At 42.8% G+C, this 23132-nt stretch overlaps 1 protein-coding gene across 1 annotated transcript in view; it reads left to right on the top strand.

The window, feature by feature from the left end:
- rab15 (RAB15, member RAS oncogene family) overlaps positions 1-23132 on the top strand; it is a 130997-nt gene that overhangs the window by 78785 nt on the left and 29080 nt on the right. Inside the window, 1 exon segment of the mRNA XM_033026875.1 lies at positions 11666-11756. Within this exon segment, the coding sequence (XP_032882766.1) occupies positions 11666-11756 (91 nt within the window).

The raw sequence follows: 23132 nt of genomic DNA, 5'->3' as shown, positions 1-23132 counted from the left end.
AGAACCTGACCACTAGTTTGGGATATTCAGGCTACCAGCCAAGACCAGTTATTCCACTCTTGCCATCAGTGCATAGAAGAACAGTGCAGCTCAGGACCAGGCACTTTAGCCCAAAATACCAATTTAATCTAATCCTCTCTGCCTGCACGTTTTCCATGTCTCTCCATTCCCTGTACATCCATGTGCCTATCTGAAAGCTTCTTAAATGCCCTGTTTGTCTCCCCCACCACCCCTGGCAGTGCAATTCAAACTATAAATCTATCCCAGTATAAACAGTGTGACATACTCCAGAAGCCAAACTTACCATGGTACTTTTTCCGGTCAAAGTAACTCCAATGTTGTAATGCAGGAAATGCAGCAGTTAATATAAGCATAACAAGTACTGCAAATGGCATGAATAAGTAATCTGATTACTTGTATTAGGAGGTTGCTGAGAGAGAATTGTCGGGAAAAGTGTCCCGTGGAGCCGCGCGGGCCCAAAACAAACGCTACGGCGACGACGACCACAATCGGAGCGACGACCGAAGACCGGAGCGTGCCCCAGTAGGCGGAAAGTAATAAAAACCAAGACTGCCTTGAAAATTCCAAAATGTGATATTCTCAAGATCAGAACTTTAATATTATTGCATTATATGCTGTAAGTCCATAACAGACAGATAAAGAAATTACAATTTCGAGCAAAAGACCAAGTCTTTATGGAGAAGATCGGTTGCTAGCTGGTACATTGGCATATCATAATCAGTAGCATCATCATACTCCTCAGATTGTAACCAATAAGCAATTCTGTACACCTTGTTTTTCCTCAATTTTTCAATTTTGGCATTATAGACTACAAATTTTTGCTCTTCATACCACGCATGACATGCCTTTCTGCCCACATGAAGCCACACCAAAAAGCAAGATAATATGTTAAATAAACGACATACCTTTTGTTTTGTCCTGATATTGCGATCCGTGATGTTGAAGGCGTTGAAGGCGATAGGTCACGTTTAACTTCAAAGCAGCGATTCATTCGTCCAGCAATTAAAAGAATAAATAAAACGGGAACGGAAGCCCGAACGATTTTTCTTCATCAGCTAGCAGCCCAAGGAAATCCCTCTCCGACAACCAATACAAACCTGCATTTTAATCCCCCCCAAAGCCTCCGGAATCGCATGCACAGGCAGTGGCAGATCTGTAGCACCGCTGATGGTAGGTTTTGTAACAACGCTAGACCTTGGGTGCTGTATGTGCGGGAATGTTGTCCCCGGAACCATGTGGGTTTCCTCCAAGTACTCTGGTTTCCTTCCACATCACAAAGACGTGTGGGTTTGTAAGTTAATTCTCTCTGTAAATTGCCCCTAGAGTGTATGGAGTGGATAATATTGATATTAGAGAGTGGGATAATAGTGATCTAATGTGAATGGCTGATCAGTAGTCAGTATGGAATCGGTGGGCCGATGGGGAAGTTTCTATGTTGCATTTCTAAACTAAACTAAACCTTCAAAAAGATCAGCAATCAGACCCAACAGCAACTGAACAGAAAAGTCAGGATCACCTTTAACTGATGTTATAGCAGGTGTCCACATTCCAGGCAATGTCTACTTCAGTATAAATGCACAAAATAAAATCCTGTGAGTGACATCTAATTGTGCATGCTGCACACCGTAAGATGTCACTGCACAAACACAGTGGTCTCTGCATTTGTGCAGTGGAGCTGAGTGTAATTTAGAGGGTGCCATGTGCAACTGGGCTAAGAACAGAGCAGTACAGCAGAGGAACGGACCCTTCAGCCCAAAATGTTTGCGCCGAACAAGATGTCAAGTTAACCGGATCTCATCTGCATATACAATATCCATATCACTCCATTCCCTGTACTTATCCAAATCCTCTTAAACACCACTCTCGTATCTACCTCCATCACTACCCATGGCAATGCATTCCAGGCGGCCACTACTTTATGTGAAATAAAATTATCCCGCACACCTCCATTAAACACCCCCGCTCTATTACCTTATAGCCATGCCCTCAAGCGTTAGATATTTCCACCCTGGGGCAAAAGGTTTGACTTAGGGTTTATAAAGTAAATTTACTCAACCAGTTTGCAGAATTTATAGATCAACCCAGTCCTCAAAAATGTTCATCTCAGGGCCTTTATCATCCATTGGAGAGGTTGTGATGGTAACTTGGCTGGACATTTAACCTGTAAAAATTGTATATTGAGTGATGTAGCACTTAGAATCTGGGCTACATGCTAAGACCATGTGCTGCAGTCACAAGAATGGGACTTAGATTTCTAACTTCACTGAAACCATGTTCCAACTGAGTATGGCTGGCACCAAAGGAAACCAATAGCATCAGTGGGTTTATTTTAAATGCTTTGAACAATGAATTATTGTGAAATGCAATGAAGTTTAATACTGACAAATGCTGAACCATTCGTTGCTGGCAGACTGTAATCCAAAGGAATATTGGTAAAACAAGACTCTGCCTGCTACGCTATAAAACGCCACCAAGAAAATCGAGTAGGGATAACATTACCACCATATCTTATCAAGCATTGTAGGAAGAGACCATCAGCAAATATTAGATCTTGCCCAAGATGTCTTCACCCATCTTGTCTTCAAGATGTCTTTATTCAATATAGGCTGATGGCCGAGCATCAAAAATGTGTGTAGAATTTAACTTTTGTGAACCATGAATCGGAACGACATGAAATTTTGCACAGATTTAGATAAAATATAATTGAGAAGGAAGTCATAACTCGTCAGTGCCAAAAGTTGCACATTAATTAATTAAACTAATTAGAAAATGAGAGCGAAAAATTAAGCGCCATCTAGTGTCCAATGCCCATATTACACCATGGGGAGCCTAATTCCATACTGCGGTCTATTTAAACCATATATCATTATACCAGTCATATTCACAAGCTATGTATATCATATATAATCACAATATATATATATAATATATAATGCATAATATACAATTATATAATATATATATCATGTAATCATATATAATGATGTATAATTATCTATAATATTACTATAACTCTCATCTTGACCATTTCTTGTCTGCGTTGTATTTAAATTTGCGCAAAAACGATCCCCCATAGCACTACAATTTTCGCCACCTTACCATTCTCCTCTGCTGCAAGTCAAATAAGTTTTGTTCCGATCGGTGAAATAGTACAAAAGTTATGAAGGTTTAGAAATCGTAAAAACCGCCCCTTCCGGAACCCGCTGTCAATAAAGCAGCGAGGAGAATAAAAAGGTGAGGGGGTGGAGTGTGTTGAGCAGCCCGCGCGGGGAGTGCGCAGCCCGCGGAGAGTGAGCAGCCTGCGACTGCTTCTGCGGTGAGCAGCACGACCAGCCGGAAGCTGCTGAGTTGAACCGGAAGCCTCTGAGTGAAGCCGGAGTGGGACCGGGAGGCCGAAAGCTGAAGGTGCGGGGTGAGCAGAGTGCAAGCATCCCCCTCCCCACATCCCCTTCCCCCTCCCCCCTCACACCCCTACCCCATCCCCCTTTCCCCCACCCACCTTTACCCATACCCTCCTTTCCCCACCCCCCTTCCCCACCCCCCTTTCCCCTACCCCAAACCCCTCTTCCCCACACCCCCCCTTCCTCACACCCCCCCTCTTCCTCACACCCCCCCTTCCTCACACCCCCCCCCTTTCCCCACAACCCCTTTCCCACACAACCCCTTTCCCCACACACCACCTTCCCGTTCCCCCTCACCCATCCCCCCCTTCCCCACACCCCCCTTCCCCACACCCCCCTTCCCCACACCCCCCTTCCCCACACCCCCCTTCCCCACACCCCCCTTCCCCACATCCCCCTTCCCCACATGGGTTGCATTGGGGGGACCAGGCCCTCGTGACTGGGACCCAGTGGGTCCCACATAGTCTAGTATTATATAAAAATAATATCTGTATTACTAAAAGTCTGATCTTGACCACTTCCTGTTCTGTATAGTGATTTTAGAAAAAACGCTGCCACTTACAGCAGTGATTTTTGGCCATCTTACTCAGAGTCCCCCTCCGCTGTGTAGGACAAGATGATTTTTCCCATCGATGAAAAATAAAAGAGTTATTAGTGTTTAAAAAATGTTGAGATTCTCTCTCTTGAAAACCACGCCCCTTCCGGAGGGACTATAAAACCAGTAAATGTTGAGTGCCTCAGTCAGTCTCTGCAAGATGGGCTTTGAATAACACTGAACACATGTCTACTAAACTGTGAGTGTGGTTTTACTGACCTTGAGGGCTCTTAATGTCCTCTGGGACGACAGATGGCACAATGGGCTAAGTGTTCGGCTGGCAACCGGAAGGTAGCCGGTTCGAATCCCGCTTGGAGTGCATACTGTCGTTGTGTCCTTGGGCAAGACACTTCACCCACCTTTGCCTGTGTGTGAATGTGTGTGAATGTGTGTGAGTGATTGGTGGTGGTCGGAGGGGCCGTAGGCGCAAATGGCAGCCACGCTTCCGTCAGTCTGCCCCAGGGCAGCTGTGGCTACAGAAGTAGCTTACCACCACCGAGTGTGACTAAGGAGTGAATGAATAATGCGATGTAAAGCGCCTTGAGTATTAGAAAGGCGCTATATAAATCCCATCCATTATTATTATTATTATTAATGTGGTTTGAAAATGAAAATGTGGTTGGTTTTAAATAAAGCACAGCAAATGGTTTGTGGTGGTTGGTTTGAAATAAAGCACAGCAAAACGTTGGTTTGAAATGGCAAATTATTAAAAGTCTAAACGTGACAATTTCCTGTTTGCACTGTATATTGATTTAAGATAAAACGCTACCTCTTACGGCTGTGATTTTTGGCCATCTTACTCAGCCCCCCTCCGCTCATCGGGTGCAGAGGATTCTTCCCATCAATGAAAAATAAAAGTGTTATTAGTGTTTAAAAAATGTTGAGAATCTCTCTCCTGTCAATCACGCCATGAAGGCCACGTCCCTTCCAGTGGGAGGGATTATAAAACCCGGAACTGTGGGTGTGACTCAGTCTCTGCAAGATGGGGGAGGGAGAGGTCACGACAGTCTAACATGTGAATCAACTGAATATACTGAATGTCTACTGAACTGTGTTTATGTGGTGTTTTGTGATGTTTTGTGGGGTTTTATGGTGGTTTCACGGCTTGAAATGGTATGAAACTGCATTTGTATGTGGTGACCTTGCACCCCGCATGAAATGGTATGAAACTGCATTTGAATTTGGTGGCCTTGCACCTTTCTTGAAGTGGTATGAAACTGCACTTGAATTTGGTCGCCTTGCACCCTGTTTGAAGTGGTACGAAACTGCACTTGATTTTGGTGGCCTTGCACCCTGCTTGAAATGGTATGAAACTTCACTTGAATTTGGTTGTTTTGCACCCTGCTTGAAGTGGTATGAAACTGCACGAATTTGCCTTGCACCTTGCTTGAAATGGCATGAAACTGCACTTGAATTTTGGTGGCCTTGCACCCTGCTTGAAATGGAATTTCAAGGAATAGCCGTGCGTCAACTGCCAGCCCACCAGCCGTGAGTGAGCTGCCAGCACGCCAGGCTTGAGTGACTGAGCTGCCACCCCCAAGAATCCATTTGGCCCACAATGTCCATACTAGCCCTCTGGAAACCAGTCCCTTCAGCCCACAACACCCACACTCCAGAAAGCCTCCCTCCCCCACTGGCCAGCAATATTAGAATTGGTGGAGAGGTGGAATATTGCGTTGGGGAACCAGCCCTCCCGTGTGAACATGGGACCCAACGGGTCTCACTTAGTCTAGTAATTAATATAATTGTGAGTGGGTATTTAGAATGAGACTGCCACAGAGGTCCGGCTCCCGAACCAGCCTAATTAATGGGTGAGGGCAGTTCCTCTGGGTTCCCCAATTTACTGAACCTCACTGACTCCCAGTGTGCAGAGTGGGACTGGGGCCGTGCCAGGCTGAGGGAAGGCCAAGGCATCTTCCACTGACAGGAATATGCCTAACCCTAACCCTAATTCGCCCCCCTTCCAGAGCTGCCCACGGCTGGAGCTGGAGCCGCTTTGAGTCCGGCCGCGGGATCTGTACGTGTGGCCCCGCAGCGCGTCCACCTTGGCCAGCATGCCCTTCTGGATCATCGTGGTGATGATGGTGGGGAGCAGCACTGCCCTGCACGCCACCCAGGCTACCTTCAGCACCATCATAGCGCCGACTCCATCAGACCGCCCGCATGCTTTCTGCAACACCGGCCTACCGACAGCCCGACCGAGCACTCGCAGCACCCACCGGAGGACTGACCACTCTCACCACCCACCGACAGCCCGGCCGACCACTCTCTCCACCCACCGGCAGCCCGACAGATCCACCACATCACCCATCTGCCTACTGACAAGCCCGACCGTCAGGCTGACTGACTGACCAACCAGACCGACCCTAACCATAATCCTAACCCTAGCTCTAGATTTGTTATTTATCATTTTTATTTAACAGTTAACATCATCTTCTATATTACTAAAAGTCTGATCTTGACCGCTTTTGGGCCACTATGCTGCGATTTCCGAGAGAACGCCGCCACTTACGGCTGTCATTTTTGACCACCTCGCTCAGAGCCCCCCTCCGCCTTCCGGGACCGGAGGATTTTTCCCATCGATGAAAAATCAGAGAGATATTAATGTTTTAAAAAATTCCCCATTTTCTCTGCTGCCCCCGCTGGCGGCAGGGAGGAGGGGGAGGGACTATAAAACCCAGAAGTGTCGTGCCTCACTCAGTCTCTACCAGTCCCAGGAAGCGAGAGGGTCACGGCTCTCTGAACACACGTATACTCCACGGTAAGTCCCCTCGATGTGGCTGCTGCCAAATTGTTTGCCTTTTTATTTAAAGTTTGTGTTCACAAAATGAATTTTGGTTGACAGGTGGCTACTGCCCAATTGTTTGCCTTGCCTTTTTTACAAGTTTGTGTTCACAAAATGAATTTTGGTTGTCAGTTGGCTGCAGCCCAATTGTTTGCCTCGCCTTTTTAACAAGTTTGTATTCACAAAATGAATTATGGTTGTCAGGTGGCTGTAGCCCAATTGTTTGCCTTGCCTTTTTTAAATGTTTGTGTTCACAAAATGAATTTTGGTTGTCGAGTGGCTGCCGCCAAATTGTTTGCCTTGGCTTGGCTTTTAAAATTATTGCAACAGTTGGCTGCCAGCCCAAGAATCCATTCGGCCCACAATGTCTATACTAGCCCTCTGGAAAACAGTACCTTCGGCCTGCAACACCCATACTAGCGCAACAGAAATCCCCCCCCACCCCCCACTGGCGAGCAATATTGGAATTGGTGGAGAGGTGGAATATTGTGTTGGTGACCAGCCCTTCCGTGTGATGCTGGGACCCAACGGGTCCCACTTAGTCTAGTAACTTTATAAAGATAAATCAATTGAAAAACAAATTGATCAGCAAGGTTAGCATTATCTTTATTCCTTGGAAACCTTGCTGTTGTTTTGATGTAATTAAGAGGCAGCCATGATCCCAGAGTCCTCGCAGCCTAGCAACCATAAAACAAAGTGCGGGACTTGTCAATTTGCGTCCGACTTCAATGTCAATGGTGCATTGATTGGACAATTACTACTCGGAAAATTGGAGGTTTTTCTCATATTTTAAAAAAATGTTTAGGTTTTGGTCTTGATGAGCTTCAGGTATGATTTATATAATATTTTTACACAATATGTTAAAAATTCAGGTAGTTCCGTGAGTTGGGTCACGAACTTGAACGAAAAAGCTCCTCCGCCCACAGCCTAATGGAATTTAAAAAATGTTCATTTCAATGCACTCTAATGGTTTAATTTCAATACAATAATATAGGATGCAGTAAGCTTCAGGAATTTTCCAGCTCAACTGTGAGGGAGAGAATTGGTTGTTTTTTATAAGTCTAAAGATGGTTCAGAATCAATTGTACATATCAATTCAGCTTCTGCTTTGTTGGACTCAGTGTGCAGCATACTCATCCGTATACGTCAGTTTTCTGACGTACGTAGTCGTTAGGTTAAATATTTTTCACTGACAGTGGATGTGACGGTGACAGATGAACTGCAGCAAATTTACCCGAGTAAGTATATCAAGGATAGGCAGATTTGTCAATTAATTGGGTGCTGTAAATTACCCTTGTGTGTAAGGAGTGGATACAAAAGTGAGATAAGATAGAACTAGTGTGATGGTCGGTGTGGACTCGGTGAGCCGAAGGGCCTGTTTCCATGCTGTATCTCTAAACTAAACTAAAGCTTGCCGTACGTTCTTCAAATCAACCCGAGATCAAGCAGCTTGTGTTTAACAATGATGTTGTGAGATTCAGGACTACTATATCTACCCTGCAAAAACCTCAAGCTGATAAGGGAATAGTTGAAAAATGGATACACAAGAGATTGCAGATGTTGGTATCAGGGACAACAAACAATTTGTTGGAGGAACTTGGTGGGGCAAGCAACATCTGTGGGTGGAAAGGAATAGTTGATGCCTCAGGTTGAAAAGCTGCGTCAGGGCTGAGAGTCGAGAAAGGAGATAACTGTTACAGAGAGGAGATGATGATACTTCAATCATGTATTTTAAACTGAAGTCTTTTGTTGCCAATAAAATTGAGGAACCCTGTGAGCTTTTATGCTGCTTCCTGTCAGTGCTTCAGGTGATAAAACATCCATGACATCTTGAACACCCACAGAGAAGCCCAGTGTTCAGAAGCAAAGCATCATGAAAGCGTTCACTTCATTCCTTGAGGGAACATATTACCAGAAGGTTTGTTTACCTCGGCAACCAGGCTTATCATTCGCTAATAATCATTTGTACCACCATAATTTATTCCCAGAGAAAAAAAAAGCAGTGACACAAAATTTTGTTGCACAGAATATTTACAATAAATCTGAGATTATGAATTCTCTTCAATGTGATCTCAAACAGCAGCCTTGTAAAACTTAAGCTATTTGTAAGAAGGAAATGAAATAATGCAATGTCAAACATTCTGTTCACTATAATTGAACAGAACATTTTGGATTATGGTTGGTGTGTCTCATTTGTAGCTGGGGTCCAAAACAGTTTAGATGCAGAATAAAAGTTTCAGTAAACTCTCCTACAACTAATTGCCTTGGAACACAACCACTCCTGCATCCTTCCGAATTTCTCTGTATCCCACATGAGTCATGCTTGAATGGAAGTGCCAATTTACAAATGACGTTCTGCTAAACTTACGGTAAATAAAAGACACAAAGTGCTGTAGTAACCTAGCAGGTCTCCAGATATGCTCTGAAGAAGGGTTTCGGCCCGAAACGTCGCCTATTTCCTTCGCTCCATAGATGCTGCTGTACCCGCTGAGTTTCCCCAGCAATTTTGTGTACCTCCAGATATGCTGCCTGATCTGCTGAGTTACTTCAGCAATTTGTGTCTTTCCTTCTGCAAACCAGCATGCGCTGTTCCTTGTGTCTTAAAGTTATGGTTAACTGATGAGGCCCTCTATACAGCAATTGTATTTTTATGGTCAAGTAGCAACATATCATGGAACCACTTGTGCTTTTTTTTAATTTAATAATTTCTTGGACATGGGTTTAGTTTTAGTTTAATTTAGAGATACAGCGTGGAAACGGGCCCGAGTCCACGTGGATCAATGATAACCCATACACTAGTTCTATCCTTCACCCTAGGGACAATTTATAGAAGCCTATTAACCTACAAACTTGCACATCTTTAGAACGTTGGAGGAAACCAGAGCACCCAGAGAAAACCTACACACTCACAGGGAGAATGTACAAACTCAAAACAGACAGCACCTGCAGTCAGGATTGAACCCGGGTCTCTGGTGCTGTAAGGCAGCAAGTCTACCAATGTGCCACCGTGCCGGATGCTGCTGGGAAGAATGGCAATTATTGCCCAGCCATAATTGCTCTGGAGAAGGTGGCATTGAGCATTGCCATAAACAGCTGCAATCCTTCACATTAACTTATTCCCACATTGTTGATTGATGATAAGGTCCAGGAAACAGGTCCAATGAAGTATTGGCAATGTGTTTCCAAATCAGGGTGGTAAACAACAAAGAAGTGAAGTTGCAATTGGTTCAAATCAAACATGCTTGCAGATTATAGGTTTGGGAGCTGGTGTGAGTAGCCCATGTTGGGTATTTTGTGGATGATGATTACTATGCACCAATGATGAAGGGGATAATTGTGCAGATGGTGTCAGTCTTGCAGGCTGCTTTGTCCAGGATGGTGCCGATTTTGCAAATATCAGAAAATGAAACAGCGCTCATCCAGTCAGGCATGTGGGGAATGTTTCTGTGACACCCCTGACTTTACCTTTGTACATAGTGAAAGGTTTAGAGATATGAGGAGGTGAGTCATTTGCAGCAGAAAAAAACTGCTCTTTGTGCCATCATTTGCATGTGAGAGGTCCAGCTGATTTTTGGTTCAGTAATGACTCCTCAGATGTTGACAGTGGGCTACTTGTGATGGTAATGTAGTTGGATGTCAAAAGTACATGCTTGAGACTCTCCCTGATAGATGGTCACCTCCAACAATAGAGTTTGAAGCACTTTTGTGGTACAAATGTTGCTGAATTTGACTGTGACTGAATGTTGTCTCGGTCTTGCTGCAGGCAGGCATGGACTGCATCATTTGCGGAGGAGATGTGAATGGAATTGATCATTGGATAATCATTAAAGGACAACTGTGCTTATGACTAATGTAGAAGAGTGGCGATTGATGAAGCAGCTGAAGATAGGAGGATTTAGCACAATGACCTCAGGAGCTTCTACATTCATGTAAAATAAAGAAATATTGGAAATCAGTACCCAGTTCACACCTTCTGCCTGTAGGTAAAATGGTAGACGATTGCCTCAAAAGGGCAATAAAAAATATAGATAATACTAGAAATATTAAAATCATGCACTATTTAGATTTATTAACATTGCATATGCAGAGGTACAGTGAAACGCTTTGTTTTGCATGCTTAGTTTAGTTTATTATTGTCTCGTGAAAAGCATTTTGTTACTTGCTATCCAGTCAGCTAAAAGACTATATATGATTACAATCAAGCCATCCAAAATGCACAGGTACAAGATAAAGGGTATAATGTTTAGTGCAAGATAAAGTCCAGTAATGTCCAGTTAAAGATAGTTTCTTTTGATAAGGTCTCCTTGGAGGTCTCCTTGGAGATGGGAGGTCAGGACCACTCTATAGTTGGTGAGAGGACAGTTCACTTGCCTAATAACAGCTGGGAAGAAACTATTCCAATCGGAACTGATCAAAGGTATCATACATACTGTAAATACAATCAAGTTAAACTCAAGTGCAATAGATAGAGCAAAGGGGAAGATACAGAGTGCAGAATATAGTTCTCAGCATTGTACCTCATTGTGGGTAATAATAGACTTAACGATGGGGTAAAAAAGGATCCAGTCCCGATTACATGTACTAGATTACAAAATTCACTCCAGCGGATCTTAATTATTGTTTTTAAGTCAATTACTGCAAAATTAAAACATTCTTTGTGTGTTGGGTGATGTGAGAGAGTGACTGACTGGAGAGGTGGCAATGGTGGGAAATGGAAACTCAGTGATGTGCTACTTCAAACCAAGGACAAGCACTAGAAACCTGCTCTGGAGTCTGACTTGCAGTTGTCATATTGATCTGATCTGATCTTCTCTTAGTTACCAGCACTTGATCAAATTCAAATGTTTTTTCTCTGATTCACAGGAGTTGACTTCAAAATGAAGACAATAGATGTGGATGGAATCAAAGTACGAATACAGATTTGGTGAGTTCTGAAGGGGATGTCGACATCTGGGCATTTTGTTGCTCTCCTGGAATTATACAAGTAATCTTAACAAAGTGAAACAATTACCTGATTTAGCTTCAAGATAGACACAAAACGCTGGAGTAACTTAGCGGGACAGGCAGCATCTCTGGAGAGAATGAGTGGGTGACGTTTCGGGTCGAGACCCTTCTTCAGACTGATGTCAGGGGAGAGGGAGATACATAGGTAAGGAAGTGTTAGGTGTGAAAATAGGACAAAGGAAATGGAGATTAAAGAAAATGTCTTTAATAGATCATTGTTAGCTGGGAGAAGTTAGCAACAAAGCAAACAGAGATAAAATGTAGTCAGAGACAGTAAGACTGGTCAGAGAGCTTGGAAGGGGGAGGGATGGAGAGAGAGGGAAAGCAAGGGTTACTTGAAGTTAGAGAAGTCAATGTTCATACCGCTGGGGTTTAAGCTGCCCAAGTGAAATGCTTCTTCTTATATTGTCTTGATTTTGTTGAAGTCAATAAATGTTGTGAACGGTGAGGTGAAATAGCTGAAGATGAGCCAAGTCTATTGTCAGATGCCCAGGTACAGGTACAATCCTGTTTGCAGCAGCATCATAGGCACATGGACACATCAGAAAACACCCAAAACATAAATTATACATGAATTGTGCAAAAAGAAAAGACTCTGCAAAAAATAAGATAACAGTGCAAAAGACACAGAGAACACAGGTCCCTGGTAGTGTAAGCGATGGTCGCAGTGTTTCCTTCCCAAGATAGGATCAGGATTGTTTGGGAAGGAACTGCAGATGCTGGTTTACAGCTTAGATAGACACAAAATGCTGGAGTAACTCAGCGGGTCAGGCAGCATCTCTGGTTGACCTGCTGAATGTTTCCAAATAGCCCTATCACAGAAAGTCGGTTCATTATTGAGCTTCAAAGGGATTATCATTGCAGTTATATCACACTCTAGTTCTCCCTGCAAATTAAGTGTGAATTTGTACCATTCGAACAGCTGGAGCTCAGAAAATATCAGTGAACCTTTACATTTATCAGGGACAAAGCATTGTTATGGATACTGAAGTCCATTGTTGGTGTGAATGGACTTGGTCCATGTAACAAATGCTTTAGTAGTGATGATAAAGCAGGCTGTCCAGGTTGCTTGCGTGAGGTAAGAACTCTTTGTTCCTGTATATACTAGAAACTCAATGAGCCGATTAATGCCCCTGTCCCACCTAGGAAACCTGAACGGAAACCTCTGGAGACTTTGCGCCCCACCCAAGGTTTCCGTGCGGTTCCCGGAGGTTGCAGGTGGTTGCCGGAGGTTGCAGGTAGTGGAAGCAGGTAGGAAGACTGACAAAAACATCCGGGAACCGCACGGAAACCTTGGGTGGGGCGCAAAGTCTCCAGAGGTTTCCATTCAGGTTTCCTAAGTGGGACAGGGGCATTATAGGATCTTAAAGGCTAGTTACATTGCTATCTGGCTCTGATGTTATAAACTCCATGTCACTGTCCTTTTTTGGGTCTCAAACAATGGGTCAACAAGAATGTGTGTGTTCTCTTCATCTTGGCTGAGGCATTGGTCAAGGTAAGAGTTTTGGTAGTAAGCTCATATACTCCATATCTTTCATGCTCTGTTGTGCCAGGTCAACACCAGCAAACCCTGTGGGAAATTTCCCCATACTCCACCCACACCACCTCAAATTCAACCATGTGTTACATTTGTTAGGGTAGGTTTAGAGGGATATGGGCCAAACACAGGCAGGTGGGACTAGTTTAGATGAGACATGTTGGTTGGTATGGGCAAGTTGGGCTGAAGGGGCTGTTTCCACACTGTATTGCTCTATGATGACCATCACTCAAAAAGCAGCATTGAATAATTGTGAAATAAAATGCACAACATGCTGGGAATGTTTAGTTTACAGGTACAGGGCGGGAACAGTGCCCATTGCCCACTGAGTCCGTGCCAATGATCACCCCTTATACTAGCACTTTCCTACACGCGAGGGACAATTTACAATTTCTACTGAAGCTAATTAACCTACAAACCTGTGTCTTTGAAGTGTGGGAGGAAACTGGAGCACCCGGAGAAAACCCACGACGAGATCGTACAAACTCCGTACAGACAGCACTCTGTACAGATCGAACCTGGGTCTCTGGTGCTGTAAGCAGCAACTCTATCACAACACTGCTGAGTTGCCCACTGGAAATATTACAGGTTACTGGAAATACTACCATTACTGGAAATAAACAATCATGGAGCTGTAAATTTAATGCCGCTGGTTGAGAATTTTTCTGTCCAGAGATGGTGCCTGACCTGCCGAGTGTTTCCAACAATTCCTGTTTTTATTTCAGACTAGCAGCATCTGCAGTATCCTGGTCTTGGCTTGATCACTTTTGGTGTGTACTTCATCAGATGACCAGCCCCTGTCTCCTGCTGGCAACAGTGACCTGCTGTGCAATTGTCTCTCCTGCCCTTCAGCTCATACCTTGCCCTTGTTTTAGATCTCATGCAGAAATCAAGGAATCTGCAATTTCAGCCAAATGAATGATTCACTAATTTAAACAGCTGACAAGTGCATTTTCTTCACACTTTTGCGACCATTAAAATCTGCTGCTGTTACTGTAACCCGGATTATCTTTTTTTAAATTTAGGTCACCAGATTGGATAGTAAAAACATTCATCTCTTTTAGTCCCTCTTAACTTTGTCAATGCTAATTATCTTTGCAAAGAACAGATTAGTCCATTTTAAAAAAAGACACAAAGTGCTGGAGTAACCCAGCAGCCAGGTGGCATCTCTAGAGAACATGAATAGGTGACGTTTCGGGTCAGGATCCTCCTTCAGAACCGTCTGGTCCATAGTTAGTGGCAAAAGTGACAGCACAAGCGAATTCGGTGAAGATCCATTTTATATTTTGGAACTGATTTTTGAAGTGCTCCCATAATCTGGCCCAGGGATTGTCTGATTCTCTGCACAGAACTGAGGGAAGAGAAACAGAAAATACCTGTTCACACTTCAAGATGTTTTGGAATATTGTTCTGCTCATTGAATTTTTGGTCTCCTGGTTTCACAGAAGGTTCATACTAACCAGTTCAGTTCCATTAACAATAAAACAATAAATGGCCTTACATACTGTATTTAGGTTTAGGTTTATCAAAGTGTCACGTATACAGAGGTGCAGTAACAAGTTTTGTTTTGCATGCTGTCCAATCAGATCAGTTATATACATTTGGGCAGGTACATGGATGGGAAAAGCTTAGAGGGATATGAGCCAAATGTAGGCAGGTGGGACTAGTATATATGTGGCACCTTTGTTAACATGGGCCAGTTGGGCAAAGGGGCCTGTTTTCATGCTCCATGACCATCAGATTCTTCATTGTTGTGGTGTAGTTTGCAGTTGTACCACCAGTGTGCACTACCCATATCATTCCACGATTCTTCCTGTGTGATTTACAGCGCTGCATTTGAATGTTTGGATTGGTATTGGTAAAGTCAATGTTTAACCTGATTGCATCTCAGCTTCTTGTGCTAAACTCACAGGGAAGCTGCTGCCTATTGCCTATAGGAAGAAATAATGATGATGCCAATTTACAAATTGTGATTTGTGTATGTCCATTATTGGCAGGGGGGTGGGATCTCGTGCAGGACAGAGGCACAGGAGAGGCTAGAAGTTGATATGGAGGATGGTGCGGGAAAGGTTAATGGACAGGATAGGTAAAATGCCGGAGAGCGAAGAAGGAGGGTTGGTTTAAACTGCACGTATTTTAATACAAGGGGCTTGACGGGTAAGGCAGAGCTTAGGGCATGGATATGTATGAGCGACTGGGACGTTGTAGCCATGACTGAAACCTGGCTAAGGGAGGGGCAGCTCAATGTTCCGGGGTACAGGAACTTCAGGAGAGACAGGGGTGAGGAAAAAAGAGGAGGGGGAGTTTCATTGTTGGTTAAGGAGGATATCACGGCTGTATTCAGAGGTGACATTACGGACGGTTTGTCTAGTGAGGCTATATGGGTGGAGCTGAGGAACAAGAAAGGGATGATCACCTTTTTGGGGGTGTTTGGCAGCAACTCGCCACTATGCCATATTCCCTTTCTTTCCACTGGGAAGACTGGAAAAGGGAAGCACTTTTCTTTGGTATTACCTTTTGTCTGGAATTTACATTTTAGTTCTAATGCACGTGTGACTGTCGACTGGGGCGGACTGTACGCAGTGTACCCCGATCGCGTCTCGCCGCGGAGTCGGTCCGACTCGTTCCCAAAAAGATTTTGTTTTTGAAAACAATCCCAGTGGCAAAACACAGGGGCATCATTGTACATTTAATCCTTTTTATTGTCTATCTTCTCCCATGCTTTTCTTGGATCACACGTGTTAGAATCAACATAATTATTTCCTCAAATTTCGTATCAATGCAGTCCAGCTCCACGTTGTGATCTTTGACAGCGAAGTGAGGTAAGCCAGATACAGTATTTCACTTTCAGTTTAATATAACACAACATAAACTTAACAAACATCAGCTCATCTTTTATTAGGTACTATGCTATCCTCCAATTTCAGTCCAAAATAACTCTACCATCTTACCAAGATAGTTGTCAAAAATTTCAGCAGGATCTTGATCGGTTGGTCAGATGGGTTGAGGAATGGTTGATGGGGTTTAATATAGAGAAGTGTGAGGTGTTGCATTTTGAGAAGTCTAACCAGAGCAGGACCTACACAGTGAATGGCAGGGCTCTGGGGAGTGTTATGTAGCAGAGGCATCTAGGAGTGCAGGTACATAGTTCCTTGAAAGTAGTATGACAAGTAGATAGGGTGGTCAAGAAGGCTTTCAGCACATTGGCCTGTGCTGAAGTTGGAGTACTGATTATAGAAGTTGGGATGTCATGTTTCAGTTGTAGAAGACATTTGTGCGGCCATATTTAGAGTATTGTGTTCAGTTTCGGTCACCCTGTTGGTTGTTAACTTAGAAAGGGTAAAGAGAAGATTTACAAGGATGTTGCAAGGAATCAAGGGCCTGAGTTTTTGGGAGAGGTTGAGCAGACTATGAGTTTATTCCTTGGAGCACAGGAGGATGAGGGGTGATATTGTACAGGTATATAAGATAATGAAATAATAGATAGGGTAAATGCACAGTGGTCTTTTACCCTGAGTCGGAGAATCAACCAGAGAGCATAGGTTTAAAGAGAGGAGGGAAAATAGGAATGTGAGCGGCAACCTTTTACACAAAGAGTAGTCGATATATGGAGCAAGCTGCCGGAGGAGGTATTGAGACAAGTAATATCACAACATTTAAGAAACATTTAGCCAGGTACATGGATAGGATAGGTTTAGAGGGATATGGGCCAAACGCAGGCAGGTGAGATTAGTGTAGATGGGGGAATGTTGGTCGGCGTGGGCAATTAAGCAAGCGCAAGCGCGACCAAACCAGAAGTGGGAGCCGTGCGGAGGTTGAGTGAGTGACACGGTGTTGAGGCGGCTGCGGGCCGGCAGGCCGTTGCCGTGCAGAATTTTTAAACGCGGTCAGTTTTTCGGAGCCCCGCGCGATGTCAGGACCAGCTCCGCACAACTCCATACGGCTCTGGCGATCGAAGTGGGACCGGCCCCGCGAGGCCGTACGGCTCAAGCGACCACGTTAGTTCGCGCTTGCCGCATGCAGGTCGCATGCTCGTGGGACAGGCCCTTAACTGTAGCGCGCTTTTTACCCACAACCCAGAGTGACTGAAAGAAATCAAAGACAAAAACCTAGGGTTACACTATTTACACCTCCTTTTATTCCTTTTCTTTGTCCCACCACCTCCTACCTTCAGCCTTAAACTACAATTCAATTTATCATACCATTACTCCTCGTCTCCATCCTTTCACAGAACTTTGCTTTATTTCTTACTATCAAAATCTACTGCGATGCTCAACTTCCAGACACCCTTCTTTTTACTTTTCTTCCTCTTGAAAACTTTTAAATTCTGATGGGAGGTCCAGGGTTTCCATCTACACACATGCTGTGGCAATGTTACAAAATGTTGAGATTTAAAAAATCAAGTCTTTAATTTATCCCATCAGATAAAGCATGAAAAGAAGTTTAATTTGACACCTAATTCACTTTCATATCCTCAGTATTAAAAAAGTTATGGCCATTTTCATACTCGGAAATTGGCATCTTGTTCCCTAGTGCTTTTTCATTAACTTAACACAAAAGCTGTGATCGAGAACATTTAAAGGCCGATAACTTTCTTAAAATTTAAGAGAACTGAAAGAAATTTTCAGTTATTATAGATTGAAGCATTCTGAAACAAATATGAAACAATCTTACTTAGATGACTTGAAATTAAAGCATATAATTAGTTAGTTACCTAATTGTAGCTAATTACAAAATTCAATTACTAGATCTAAACATCTATCCATTTCTTAAGAATAGATTAACATTTTTAAATAGCCTAAGTGTCCAAATAACATTCACACAATAATTCAGAATATAACATAATTTTTAAATCTCATTGTCATGGGTTTATAGGCGAAATGGAAGGAATTTAATGTTTAATACCTATAAATTAATGGCCATTTAAATCAGCTTGCGAGTGGGTTTTACTGGAACGGGACCATTTAGAACGTTCAGATGCGGTGAATTTATACCCCCATAACTGCAGCAAATACACTGCCGGTTCTTCAGGGGGAAAATTCACCGTTTCGCAACTTAAAATGTGAATTAAATACATCTTAAGCAACACTTTTATACATAAAAATAAACTACTTTCTTTTACCTGGTCCTGCATAAAATCCGTCCCAGTTGTCGGCATTGACACTTCAGAAGTTGCTTTTAAAATCATTCCAGCGATTAACTTGTCGGGTGAATTTTTTTTAAAAACACACAGAACGGCCGTTGGAACGATTCTTTAGCAAAATCTTGCACTCCAACAAATATAATTCTGGACCAGGTCGGGAAAAAAAACCCCGTTTTAACCCTGCCCCCCCCCCCCTCCAACGCGCCAAAATCGCGCATACGGCCAGTGGCAGAATTACAGCACCACTGAAGGTAAGTTTTGTAACATACCTACATGCTGCATGAGCTGTTGAGTAATTCCATAATCTTCTTAATTCGTGGTATTCCCACTTTTGGTTAAATACTTTGAAGTTAATCTGCAATGTTCATGTTTGCATTACACTAGAGCTGTTGCCCCACTTTATTTTAATTAATGCAATAATTAATTTGGAATCCCTTTTTTCTTCCACGCTGATCAAAACCTCCCTTCTTAGTTCAGTTCAGTTTATTGTCACGTGCACTGAGGTACAGTGAAAAGCTTTTGTTGCGTGTTAACCAATCAGCGGAAAGACAATACATGATTACAATGATTACTTATCGAGCCATCCACAGTGTTCAGACAGATCTGAGAGGAGATTAAGAAGAACATATTTAAAATGAGAAATGTTGCTGTTGGAGTAATGGGCATGGTGTGTTGGGTTGGGAACCTTTTTATAGAGCAGATGATGTGGAGTAGAGTTTTAATGTCCAACTAAATGCCAAGCAAACCTGACCAAGGCCACAAGAGAGATACTGACATTTACATTTCCACAATAAATAACCTTTCTACATCGTTTGTGATGTATAAGATCCTGGAACTATTTATCTCCAGTGTTTTACTCCAGTTATTTGTGCAGCTGCTTATAATGTTTCTGGTAAACATGGGAAATGTTATTTTAAAATAAACTAATTAATGATTTTATTCAAATGGTACACATAGGGATGGATTCTGCACAAACTCATTAACCAGTATGTGAGAAATCTCCCTCAGCAGCTGAGCCTCATGTTCTGTACTAAGTTTTGCCGTATGTGTTGAAATAGCATTGGCATTGTTTCACAGCTTTGTTTTCCCAGTGATAAACTTTAACGGAGAAGATAATTTATTTCTGCAATAACAATCTGCAAATGATGCCCTCGGCCCTAAATCAGCTTGTGAAATAAAGATTTCAACTTTTCACATTCATGACCCTGCAGTCAAAATCATAGGTGGTGGAATGAACTGCTGCATATACAAGATCTGTTTTCTGTACCTAAATTGTTTATTATTCAGGCCCCATTTTTAACCTAGAGCGGACATTGGGCAGGCAGGAGCATTGAACTGTGTTTTTTACACAGAGGGTGGTGAGTGCCTGCAGGCACGGAAATCGCTATCAAAACATGGGTGGAACACAATTTCCTGGCGGCCGCGCGCATGAGCACACACACGAGGCTTTGGCCGTGGGCCCTGTGGACGGTAACAACGGGAGCTGACCTGGTTGGTGGCCGACTCCGAACTCCAGCAACAGCAGCTTTGTCCGCCCCGAATCGTGGGGTTCGAATCGGCCTGTTCACGGGGTCTTTCATCGGCCGGCGGGGGCTTCAACATCGGGTGCCTCGATCGCCTCGATGCAGCAGTTTGATTTTAAGCCGCGCTGGGCACTGAAAGGCCCCGCGAACGGGCCGATTCAGCCCTTAGAAAACGTCTGATAAAGTCCGGATTACAAAATTACATGGGGGGGGGGGGATTGTCCCCCATCTCTCAAAGCATGGGGGGACGTGCCCTCCCGTCCCCCCCAGGATTTCCGCCCCTGAGTGCCTGGATGCTGGGGCTGGTGGTTGAAGCAGCTACGTTAGTGGCATTTGAAAGACTCTTGGATAGGCACATGGACATGCAGGAAATGAAGGGATATTGGTTATGTGCAGGTTGATAAGTCAAGATCGTGGCATTATGATTGGCACAGTCATTGTGGGCCGAAGGGCCTGTTCTTGTGTTGATCTGTTCTAAGTTCTATGTAAGTCAGGTGCGTCTTGCCACTCTTCCGAAGCCCATCATTGGCTGCCGGCAGTGGTGGCATTTCAGCGCTACCTGATTATGAAGTCCAGCATTGACTGCAAGGAACACTGGTCAATTCAATGTGGTTCTTGAAGTGCATTTACAAAAGCACAGCATTAAATGACCTGTGATGGTGACATTTTTTTCTCCTCAATCAAGTGAATTCTTGGGCAATGCTTTTGTTAGCATTTGTATTCACACAATTATGAAATCATTTCCTGTTTTCTTTCTAACCTGTAGAGTGTGCTATTCCACTTAAACATCACAGACTATAATGAGACTTGCTGTGATTGGTTCTACCTACACCATTAAAACATTTTGAAATTGACATTCTCAGCTTTGCATCAGAGGAAGATAAGATTATAATGCTGAGAGTTTGGTTTGACTATTTGTCCTGCTGACCCAATACAAGTGCTGTTATCTGTCCCATTCACAACCTACCTGATTTTTTTCCAGCTTTGACAATCGTTCTGCTGCCCTCAATATCCTGACTGCTGGTGTTTTGTTTATTAATTTAAAGATACAGCACGCAAACAGGCCCTTTGGCTGAATCCGCGAACCCTGTACACTCCCACTATCCTACACTCTAGGGACAATTTACAATTTTTACCAAAGCCAATGAATCTACAAACCTGTACGTCTTTGGAGTATGGGAGGAAACCAGAACACCGGGGAAAACCCATGCGGTCACATGGAGAATGTAAAAACTCTATACAGATAGCACCCGTAGTCAGGATCGAACCCAGGTCTCTAGCGCTGTAAGGCAGCAACTCTACTGCAGCATTACAGTGCAGCCCAAATGGATGTTCACAGAATTGATTTTCAAAAAGCCTTGCCTCTAAAGATTGGCAGCAAGCTGAGTAATTCTGTCAGTTTCACAATACTTAACGTTTCCTGAATGACCTGACGTTGCTAACAGATGGACTATTGATTAAACATTTGCAAAATTACATTTTTCACATTCCATTCAACACTTATCTGCCTGTACCACCAATAAGAGAAACTAAACAGGATATAGCTTTCTTTGAAATTAAATATATCAGAATATAGTATATTTGCAGAAGAAATATAACTACAGAATCCTGCACTGTAATGCCAAACTTGGAAAAATGGCCCTGTGAATGCCAATAGTCAGTATTCAAAAAGGTTTAAATTGGCCACTAGAGCTAAATATTCAGGTGGGTGGAAATGTAGAAAGTTTAAGAGAAAGGACAAAGCAATAGTGCAGTGTAATAAAATGAAAACTCTATCTGAATGCAGACAGCATTCGTAATAAGACAAATTAATTGATTGCACAATTCAGAAATAAATTGATGCATGAATTGGTGTGATCTAATAACTACTGCAGAGATATGGTTGCAAGGTGTCAAAATTAAGAATGAAATATTCTATGATATTTCAGAAGAGATAGACAAAATGAAAAATAAGGAAGGACTGCTCTGAGAGCAAGGGATGGGATAAAAGCAGTAGAGAGAATGGATATTAGGTTAAAAAATCAAGGTGTAGAATCAATTAGAGTCGAGCAAAGAAACAACACTGCTACTCTAACTGGTGGACAGTGGGTAGGATCTTACACTATGAATGTTATAATTAGGCGGGGTTATAATTACTAAGCATTCTAATTGGATAACATGCTATAGCCAATCTACATCTCTTCTATAAATTAAAAGTGGATGAAGCGTTATCACTACGATGAATACATAAATCGTTAAATGCAAAATACCATATCTAATAATTTTGGCTAAACATAATCGGTTAAACATTGATTAAACATAGTCACCATATCTAACACTCTGTACATATATAGTTTAGATTTGTTTATTATGACTGTCACGTGTACTGAGGTACAGTGAAAACCTTTTGTTGCATGCTGACCAGCGTAAAGACAATACATGATTACAATCGAACCATTCACAGTGTACAGATACATGATAAGGGAATAACGTTCAGTGCAAGGTAAAGCCAGTAAAGTCAGATCAAATATATGAACGTTTTAGAGATATACACACCAAACATGGGCAAATGAGGCATCTTGGTCAATGCGGATGAGTTGAGCCAAAGGGCCTGTTTCCTTGCTCTATGACTATGACTATAAATGCAATGCAAACCTCTGTAAGGGAATGAAGTTAGGTTGTAAACTGAGTTTACAAGCCTATTATGCTGCTGCTGCAAGAAATAATTTTATTGTTCCGTTTCTGGACATCTATATTACTAAAAGTAAGCTCTTTTTTTTTTAAATAATATTTTTATTAGAAGCAATGTACAGTAGTATAAACCGCGGCATTTGACAAAATACATTTATTGTACATCTTCCATTTTAATTTTGACAAAAATGAAATAGAAAAAGAGCAAGAAAGAGAGAGTGAAAGAGCTAGTGAATGTGTAAACCCCTAAACTACCAAAGAGTGTAGTCGCAGAGTGAATAAGTAAAAACTTTAAAAAATATATAAAAAGACAAAAATGAAAAATAATAAAAAGAAAAGAAACATGTTGATATACCTACTTCGTTTCTCACCACACCCATCACCCTGTCCGTAAATCAGTTTAATTCCAAAGTGTTGCACCATATTATGCTTGTAATGAATCAATGAAAGGAG

This window comes from Amblyraja radiata, chromosome 9, assembly GCF_010909765.2.
Source record: "Amblyraja radiata isolate CabotCenter1 chromosome 9, sAmbRad1.1.pri, whole genome shotgun sequence".
Taxonomy (NCBI): Eukaryota; Metazoa; Chordata; class Chondrichthyes; order Rajiformes; family Rajidae; genus Amblyraja; species Amblyraja radiata.
This window is presented reverse-complemented; position numbering and strand designations above follow the sequence as displayed.